Here is a 10,258-nt window from a genome sequence, read left to right as displayed (position 1 = left end):
CAGACCTAACAATCTAGTTTAGGTTAAAAAGATTCAGTTTCTACCTGTTCTATCAGAGGTATGACAGGTTAACGTTAGCTATGCTAGCTAAGCTAAGGATGACGACCAGCCTAAACAAGTAGTTTCCCCACCTCTCAAGTTTAACCTTTCATCATCGCATATGTTCTACGTGTCTTTAAACATTTCATTCTGCATGTCACAGCCCTTATCACCGAATTCATAGTTTACCCACCTCTTAATTTGACCACTACAGAATTTCTATTTACAATGTAGCCTTAGTACAGCGATGTAGCAACAGTGTAATTAGTGATCCACCATGGATAAACACTGTCAAACTTACTGTGGTCTGTACTGACCTTCATCAAATCTTACCAAACTCATTGGAGTCTTCTGTTTTCTGAAGATTAAGCATTCACCAGTATAGAACATTTGCATCATGCTTTGTTTGTTTACATCATTGTCAATTATGCTTCAAATGGTCACCAGTAGGCCTAGGCTATGACATTTGCGATCATGTTTTCATCATTCATCATCGACATCCTGCTTCATGCTTTATCTTCGCATTTCCTTTTGTTTTGTTACTATGTATAAAAAAAAGGTTAAAGGATAAAAGCTACGATCTAGTCCTAGCCTAAGTAACAGGTGTAAAATAATTAAGTAGCCTATTACTAGAGAACTATTTGTCAGTGTAACTGTTTTTCAAAACAATGGTCCTAATATAATGTTATGGCTTTTTACTAGGTCACCGGGTTACTGTTCACATGTTGTGGGCCTCATGTATACCTTGGACCTTGAGCGTGCAAGAAAAGATGAAGAATCTTCCACAAGCCAACCTCAACAGTGGCACAAAGCCAGAGGGAAAAAGATATCTGGGCAACCAGTGTTCAACCTGGTGGTCGCCAAGGCCAAAGTCAGCCGCAAGCGTAAGCCTATAGTGTGTAATTATACCCACAACAAGTAAGTTTGTACTATCTGTGTACTCTACATTACCATCAATATTATGAATGTACACTACTGTTCAAAAGTTTGGTGTCAGTAAGAAATTAAATTTTATTATTGGGGGAAATAAATAAAATAAATCAATAATTTTATTCATCAAGGATGAGTTAAACTGATCAAAAGTTACAGTAAAGACATTTATAATGTTAGAAAATATTCTATTTTAAATAAATGCTGTTATTTTGAACTTTCTATTCATCAAAGAATTTTGAAATAAATTTGCACACAACTGCTTTCAACATTGATAATAATAATGAATATTTCTTGAGCATCAGATCCTCATATTAGAGTGATTTCTGAAGGATCATGTGACACTGAAGACTGGAGTAATGATGCTGAAAATTCAGCTTTGATCACAGGAATAAATTACACTTTAAATATATTAAAATAGAACATTTTAAAATTGTCATAATATTTCACAATATTACTGTTTTTTTTTTAATTGTTTTTAATCAAATAAATGCAGCCTTGGTGAGCAGAAGAGACTTCTTTTAAAAACATTAAAAAATCTTACTGACCCCAAACTTTTGAACGGTAGTGTATGTCTGTTTGCTGTGTAGCATAGACATTCCCAAGATCTTGAGGATGTGTTTCTATTATAGGAAAGTTCTAGGGACAGATATATATGATCTACTGAGGGAGATGACAGATGCACCCATAAGCTACATTGTAGATAGAACCGCACCTATGGTAGAAGTTGGAGGCAAGAAGTATGCAATAGGTAGTGGTCTAAGCCACCAGGTGAGATGATTAATAGAATAACAAAACACAATATTCCCTGCACTGGTTTTAGTGTTTATTGTGTCATAACATGCACACAGTACAATTTCATTTCAGTAAGATTTAATAAATGAACATACATATGGACATATTGTTCTGATCAGTGCTCTAATTTAAGAATGTGTGGCTGGAAGTTAGAAAGTATGCTAACCACATACCAGATCTGATTGATATCACCAAGCCTTGAATTAGGTATCCTGCCAGGCACAATTTTAAACTTTTTGATTTTAGCGATGGACCTCTCAACGTGCACCCTGTGCTTTGCAATGCGCTTTGTTGCCAGCACATCTCCAGCAGCCATTTGCCTATTAGACCTTGCAAAAGGTGGAAGATTTAACTGCAGTCCGATTGCTTTAATGTCTTCCTCGATCAAAAACCCTTTATCGGCCATTAAGCCATCCCCTCTTTGTAAATAGCCATTCTCAATCATTTTCTGCAATAGTGAGATGATACCGCACTGTCTGACAATCTCCTTGTCTGACATGGCACCTGTAAAAAGCGCTGATGAGAAAATCACAGCACCACGGGGGTCACATGCAACTAAAGCTTTGAGGGTATTGGTGCTTTTGTAGTTAGAAAAGCTCTGGCTTTGCAGAACAAGTGAGGTTGGCCTCTCAATTCTGAGCTCGGTGCAATCTAATATGGCGAATGTGGTTGGGTAGTCAATTTTGTAGGCAGCTGGCATGTTCTGGGCAATGGTGTCCCTGTGTGGCCAAATTGGCAATTCACCCAAAACATCAAACATATAGTCAATCCAGGCTTTGAAAACATTGCTTGCATTTTGTAAAGTTATGTTGAATCGAAATGCAAGACTTTTCAGATCTTCATTGTTCCGCAATTTCATCAAGACGAACAAGAGCTGGTTACGGAGGGGCATCTCATCAATTTCCCTATCAGTGCGTTTGTAGTTTAACGGGATAGTAATTGAAATGGTGTGTGGATTATTTGGAATTCCAAAAACGGTGCACAGTTGGTTGAATTGGTCATATGTGAAGCCAGTACTGTATTCAAACATTTTGGAAATTTTGCTGCTTCGAATGAGCTCAGGTGTGAGAGTTTTCTTTCTAAGTGTGCTTATTTCTGCTTTCAGTCTGTCTATCTCCGCTTCTTTTACAAGCAATTTCAGTTTTAGGTTATTATTATCTTCCAAGCTCTTCTGTTTTCCTGTGCCCTGCTCCTCCTCTGTTTCCTTTTCCAGCTGGAGTTCAGGAAGTAGGGGTTGCTCAAGATTCTCTGTAAAGAAAAAGTGTTTAGAATGTTAGATGTCAATGATTATAACTACATTCTCTTTCTTTTTCCCCTTTTTACAGCTGCCACTTTTTAGCAACATTGGCGCATCATTTGTTGACCCTGGAGCACGTCCTGTCAGCCAATCGGATGACTTCCCCAACTTTCCTCTACCACCCCAACCCACAAATGTCTGCACAGTTCTGGATGAACAGGCCACACGTCACTACACAGAACTTAGCATTACCATGCCTGATTCCATAGCACTAGAGCGTGAAACAAGGGAACAAAACACAAACCAGCTGTGGTTCCATGCAAGGTCTGGCCGAATAACATCGACCTCTTTTAAAAGAATCTGCTCTAGGAGAGCTGATCAGGAAAGTCTCGCAGCAAACTTAAAGAGTGCCACAAAAGTGCAGACTAAGGCAATGAGAAGAGGTGTAGTACTAGAGCCCATAGCTGCAACACAGTACACAAAGCTCACAGGCAATGTAGTGTATCCATGTGGCTTTGTGGTGAACCCACATTCCCCACATCTTGGTACATCGCCTGATCGCAAGGTCATAGAAAGAGAAGAGGGTAAAAGCCCAAGCTATGGGCTTTTAGAAATTAAGTGCCCATCCAAGGAGAGCTTTGTACAGTGTCCCTACCTTTCCAAGCAGACAGATGGCAGCTACAAATTAAAAGTGAGTCATGCTTATCATTACCAAATAATGGGGCAGCTTGGGCTCACAGGAATATCATGGTGTGACTTCTTTGTGAAATGTGAGGAAGACTACCACCTTGAGAGGATACACTTTGATGTAGCAAAATGGGAGCAGATGAAAAACAAGCTTGATGTTTTTTATTTTGATTACTACATTGCATCAACATAAAATCACTTACCACTGTCAACAACACACTCTTGAGTGTCTTCTGCCTCGATGGTGCTGGAAGTGGAGGCATCTTGCAAACTGAATCTGCAATCATTTAACAATTTTTTTGTTATTTATATGGTTTGTGCTATTATATTTATATTATATTATTGTGGTATTATATTTATATTTTATTATTTATATGGATTGTGCTAAATAGTTTTGGACACTGTTACAAAAAACGAATAAAACATGTAACTTGCAATCAAACGGGCTATGTGTATGCACTTTTTAATGAAACAGGGTGTGGGGTGCACACAACACAAGACTTAAAGGGATACTCCACTTTAAAAAGAAAATTCTGTCATACTCGCCCTCATGTTGTTTCAATCCTGTATGAATTTATTTCTTCTGCTGAACAGAAAGGAAGATATTTAGAATAATGTCAGTAACCAGACAGTTTCTGGTCTCAATGACTTCCATAGTAGGAAAAAAAAATACTATGGAAGTCAATGGGACCAGAAACTGTCTGGTTACTGACATTCGTCTAAATATCTTCCTTTCTGTTCAGCAGAAGAAAGAAATTCATACAGGATTGAAACAACATGAGGGTGAGTATGACAGAATTTTCTTTTTAAAGTGGAGTATCCCTTTAAGTGGGTTTCAGATCAAAAAATAAAATAAGGATACCTACCATTACCACACATTTCTTCAAAACAACAACTTTTTTGCAGAAAAGCAGCTTTTTGCAGATTTTTTTTTACATCAATGTAGCATGCTTAGGAATAATAACCTACAACCTACCGTTCTGTTGGTGGCTTTCGACAGCCTCCTAGATGTTCCCTTGTCGGGTTAGGCACTTGAACAGCCTGTACAGGGTTGGGATACTCAGGTGTAGGACTCCCGTTCATAAAATGCTACAAAGATTAAAATACAATAAGTTCATAATCGCCTATTGGGACCTTAATACACAGTATGCCAGATAGCTAGAAGTTGGCGATCCACTGGCAACCACCACCGGAGAGCAAAACGCCGTCAACCCCTTGCTATCTCGGTATGGATGTTATGACTTTACAGATGGCAACATGTGTTGATTTGTTGGTGAAATGTTATGCACTGCTTTCGGTAACAATGCTAACGTTAGATGGAACCACAACTGTTAAATTCAGTTTTACAGATTTTATAGCCTCCAGTGACCGTCAACCTCTTGCTAAATTAACGTTATCTGTGTCGATAGCAATATGTGCTTGACAGGCTAACTTTACTAACTGTTACTTTCGATAATAATGCTATATAGAACCACAACTGTTAACTTAAGTCCAGTTTTACAGATTGTATGTACTTAGCTACTTAAACTACTTATTGATAATTGATATGCTAAGTTAGCGCGCTAGTTTTACTTACCTTAGAGCAGACATATGTATGCTTGTTAATCTTCGAGGCATTTAGCTGTGAGTAAGGTCTCCCACACTGCTTAACCCATTGTCGGCATCTTTCCGCTTGGGTCTTGGGCTTTGGGAAGGCGAAAAAAACGACCCCTCCCTCTAAACTTTTGGGGTACCTGGTGTCAGATTTGCAGGTGCCATAGGCGCATCGTTTCACCATCTTGCTGAAATCGCAATGTTTGACGGAGGTCCTTCTCCTTAGTTACAGTTGCTGAGCTAGGATTGGACGAGGACAGTTCGAGGGCGGAGTTTTGCGAACGGTCAATTGGCGGCCCGCTGGGCAAATGTGGCCCGCCAATCATCTCCATCCGGCCCGACGGCACCAACCTCCCTCCTCCTCTTTTCCTGGCGGTGCGGCTAATTTAGTTTGATACTCGCTCCGATTGACCTGAGAAACATTTTACGTGCGAATATTTCAGCAGTTATTATACAGTATGTGTCCAGAATTTATGTCGACTGAACCAGTGATACCAATCATTCGTGAATGAATCATTCTTTTGGTTCGATTCTTTCTAAACGCGCTTGCATAACGGTCTAAAACTATTTGGATTCATTCGGACTGCTCCGTCACTGAATCATCTGAAGCGGTTTCTCGGCCAGTACAGTAACAACAAATAGCGCTGTTTTCAGTTGTTTCACTAGTTGTTTCAACACAGCCCAGCACAGAGTTGTGTTTACTCCCAGTCAAGGACACTATTATTAAACAGCGTTGCGACAACCAAAGCGTTTCAGTTCGACAGAAACCTCTCTGTTACAAACCACAAATCACTCGATGATTTAACTAGTATTAAATCGGATGAAACAGCCTCAACATTCCCAACAAGACTGATGAGGAAAGCAGGAGAAACATTGTGGCATGAACGAAATTAGAAGACTTTAAATCCCCTAATCACCCTTACATACATTTACCATGAATGTACTGTAGTAATTTACCATGGGTTGGGCAGAAATGTGCAATATTTATATTGAATACTATGTAGCAATAAATAAATATAGTAAATATATATTTACTATAATATTATATAGTATAATAGTAAATATAGTGATTTATATTGCATTAGATTTATGAGGTGGGTAGAGGAATATATAATTAATGTTTGTTATGAAATTATGTTTCTTTGTAAAGGTGTGTATAGTTTTTAACTTGTGTTTAGGCATTTTTTACACAGTGGGAGTGAGTAGCCTGTGGTTATCAAGTCTCACTGTCAGAATGTTTTCATTTAAGCACAACAATTATAAATAAAATAATTATTATATCTCACCAACAGCTATTTGTTCCAAGGAAAATAGTTGTATACAGCTGTGAATGATCAAGTTTTTATTTATTATGGTTTTATATATCTGCATACTGTTAGGTTCCACATTTCCAAGTAATACCATACTTTTTTAGGGTTACTTTAACTTATTTATTGACACTGTTATGTTTCAATAAATAAGCTAAACCCCCAAACCAATCCACCGGCCCACCTCAACTTTTCGATTTGATAATCCGGCCCTCGAATGAAGCTAATTGAATAGCCCTGCCTTATATTGCTATCATATACTGTTGTGTACCCACATTAACACAACATTTCCCCAAAATCATGTTTAATCGGAGATACAATATTTATGACTTGGGAGCAGGGAGATAAAGGTTATGCTGTCATTGATATAGTACGGACACAGATGTTGCTGCTGCCAGCAGTGTTCATCACAGTCCGCGGTCGCGTTGAGACTTTTGACAAGAGATAAGGCTTTAAGAGCTATTCAAAGCTAATGATTGTGGTTACATACTACATCTTCCTAAACTCTATTTTAAACGTTTAATAGATATGAGTGATGCAATACCAAAATACTAGGCTGTCTAAGATAGGCGGAAATTAATCTGCACGCATACAAAGTCAGTGGTCGCATTGAGCCTTTTGACGAGAAAAGGCTTCAATAGTTAACCAAAGCTAACGACTGTGGTTACATACATCTTCCTAAACTCTATTTTAAATGTTTAAGAGCTATAAGTAGTGCAAAACAAAAAACGATGAGCTGACTAGGCTATAATAGGTGGAAATTAGCCTAATCTGCACACAAACTTACCTTAGTGGCTCACGGGCTTCCTTCTGCACCGAAGCATTACAGCTATCGATTTTTAACAAAACAGGCCTACTCAAATGTATCTAACTTAACTATTTTAACTCGTTATTGTAAAAAAAAACAGACAGAGTTATCCAAAGATAGGCTTACTTTTGGCACCAGAAGGCAGCCCTTTTTTCTCCAATAAATAAAAACCTTGCTACTTGGGGTATTTTACATGCACAGTGCTAAGAGAGGGAACTTTGAGTCAGTAAAATAATAATAAAAACAATAATTTAATGCTGGTATCCAAAACATTTAATTCAATTCAAGTATTATATTAGATACATTTTAAAACTTCAATGCACACGTATAATACGCCTAGTAATAATAAGCCTAGTAATAAGTAGATATTTAAAATACATCAATAACTGATATCATAGTTTAACACAGATAAAATCAGAGTTAAGATTTCTTAATCGTTGTGGATTTCAATCTTGAAGAAACAAAATGCTGCAGAGGCTCCTGCCGTGGAGTGAAGAAGAGGTGGAGTTACGAGGATTCTCAGACAGTTGAAGTGTCCAATGGAGTTAAAAGATTTGCTCTCAAGCTATTTTCAACACTTTAGATTGGTTAATAATTTGTAAAAATAACAGACCCACATGGGGACTGACCAATAGCATCGATTTGTGAAAAAATATGAAATTGACAAAATTTGGACATAGGAGGTTTCCGCCCGACATATAACTTGCATATACAAATAAACTTGACGCACGCATACACCTATAAATACTCGCATATACATATAAACTTCCATGCATATACACCTATAAACACTCGCACATACATATACACTCGCTGCAAGCAGACACACCTATAAACACTCGCACATACATATAAACTTCCATGCATATTCACCTATAAACACTCGCACATACATATAACTCGATGCGCGCATACACATCCATAAAACACTAGCGCATAAATATAAAAAAAAAACGTGGATGCATTGTCACGGTTCATGAATTCACTGTTTTCTTCGTGTCTCGTGTATTTGTTGTTCTGTGTGTGTGAGTGGGCGTTACCGCTCGTTTCAGCTGATCAGCGCGCCAGCTGATCTCATTTCCCGCACCAGCTGCTGCCTATTTACTCACATATAAATTCTCATCGCACTCTCCTCTCTTTGTCAGATCGTTGTTTTGATGTCTCCAGTGTTTGTGTATCCAGTCCAGTCGGAGTTTCAGTTCGTGTCCTCGTTTCCTGTTCCTTGTTCAACTGGTTTTCGTTTTCATCTGGATTCTTCACTGTTTCGTCACCTCATCACTTCAGCACCTGTATCTGACCATCTAGTCCCTGCGTTGCCTGCCTGCCTGCGATCATTGTTCTACTTCTACTACATTCAATAAAAGAGATTACTTGCATCCTTGCTTCCTGTTTATTGATCGTGACAGAACGATCTGACCTTCTTCATGGAAGCAGCGAGTAACCCAACCAGCTTGGATGAATTCGTCAGCTCCAGCATTCGGCGCATGGACAGTCAGAAAAAAGGTCTGACGGAGACAGCACGGGCTGTTCAGGCATTGGTGACGCAGGTGTCCGAGCTCACCCAGCAAATCCAACATCTGCGAGCTCCCACTGCGCCACCCACACAGGCCTTTCCCCCACACCATCAGAGGGAGCTTCCCAGTCAGAGCCCCGCCTACCTATTCCAGAATCATACTCGGGTGAGCCAAGCTTTTGTAGAGCATTTTTAACCCGTTGCTCAATGCATTTCTCTCTACAACCTAAAACCTTCAGTAATGAGAGTGCCAAGGTGGCCTTCGTGCTCACCTTATTGACTGGGAAGGCAGCACTTTGGGGAACGGCGGTGTGGGAGAATCAAGACCCTTGCTGCGCCTCGTTCCAGACACTCGCCGCCGAGATGAAAATAGTTTTTGATAAAGCGGTCGCCGGGAGAGAGGCGGCTCGGATGCTCGCAGAACTCAAACAAGGAGAGAGGTCGGTGTCGGAGTACTCTATCGACTTCAGGACCCTGGCGGCAGAGTGTCAGTGGAACGAGGAGGCGCAGTGGGACATGTTCCTGCATGGGCTGGCTGACCGCGTTCAAAGAGAGATCTACGCCCTGGACCTTCCCACTTCGTTCAACGGACTGGTAGATCTTGCTCTTCGAGTAGATGCACGATTGTCAAGAGTCGAGCGATGGAGCTTGCCCAGCCGTGGATTAAGAGGTACTGAGAATCGGCGGTCCAGCGGTGGGGACGCGGTCAGCCCCATCGACGATCACGAGCCCATGCAGGTCGGTCGAGCTCGGCTTTCCCGGAAGGAGAAGGAAAGGCGGAGATCCCAGGGACTATGCCTGTATTGCGGCGAGGCGGGACATTACGCCTATAACTGTCCGGTAAAAGGCCAAGCCCGGCAGTAAGTATGAGGCTACTGTCGGGTGGGATCTCCGCTGAGAAGACCTCATCAACATCTACGCTCCTCCCGGTAAGACTAAGATGGTCAGTCCACAATCACGACTGTCACGCACTGGTGGATTCAGGGGCCGAGGGTAATTTCATGGACCATTCATTTGCAATCAAGTTTCAAGTTCCCATCCAACCACTCACCCGCAAGATTGCTGTTCATGCACTCAACGGCCAGGACTTACCCACCATTGCACTCATCACCGGACCCATCACACTCATCACATCAGGCAATCACACCGAGACACTTTCATTTTACATATTGGACTCACCTCTCGCACCTGTTGTTCTCGGACATCCCTGGCTCATCGATCACAACCCCAAAATAGACTGGCAGCAAAAATCAGTGTTGGAGTGGAGCAGCAAAAATCAGTGTTGGAGTGGAGCAGTAAATGTCATGAGTCCTGTCTTGTGTCTGCCTGTTCGTCTGTTTCTGTCCCTG

General features: G+C 40.5%; 1 protein-coding gene across 1 annotated transcript; it reads right to left on the bottom strand.

Annotated features, from left to right (window-relative positions):
• Nucleotides 1-1,865: 1,865 nt before the first annotated feature.
• Nucleotides 1,866-8,731, bottom strand: LOC311082064 (uncharacterized protein; the record flags this gene model as incomplete). Its single annotated transcript, XM_084112808.1, has 4 exons — nucleotides 1,866-3,012; nucleotides 3,892-3,965; nucleotides 4,665-4,777; nucleotides 8,684-8,731. The coding sequence occupies 4 exons, from the start codon at nucleotides 8,729-8,731 to the stop codon at nucleotides 1,880-1,882; spliced, it is 1,368 nt and encodes a 455-aa protein (XP_083968934.1). The 3' UTR covers nucleotides 1,866-1,879.
• Nucleotides 8,732-10,258: the final 1,527 nt, after the last annotated feature.

This window comes from Abramis brama (assembly GCF_963993115.1).
Source record: "Abramis brama genome assembly, chromosome: 4".
NCBI classification, from domain to species: Eukaryota; Metazoa; Chordata; class Actinopteri; order Cypriniformes; family Leuciscidae; genus Abramis; species Abramis brama.
This window is presented reverse-complemented; position numbering and strand designations above follow the sequence as displayed.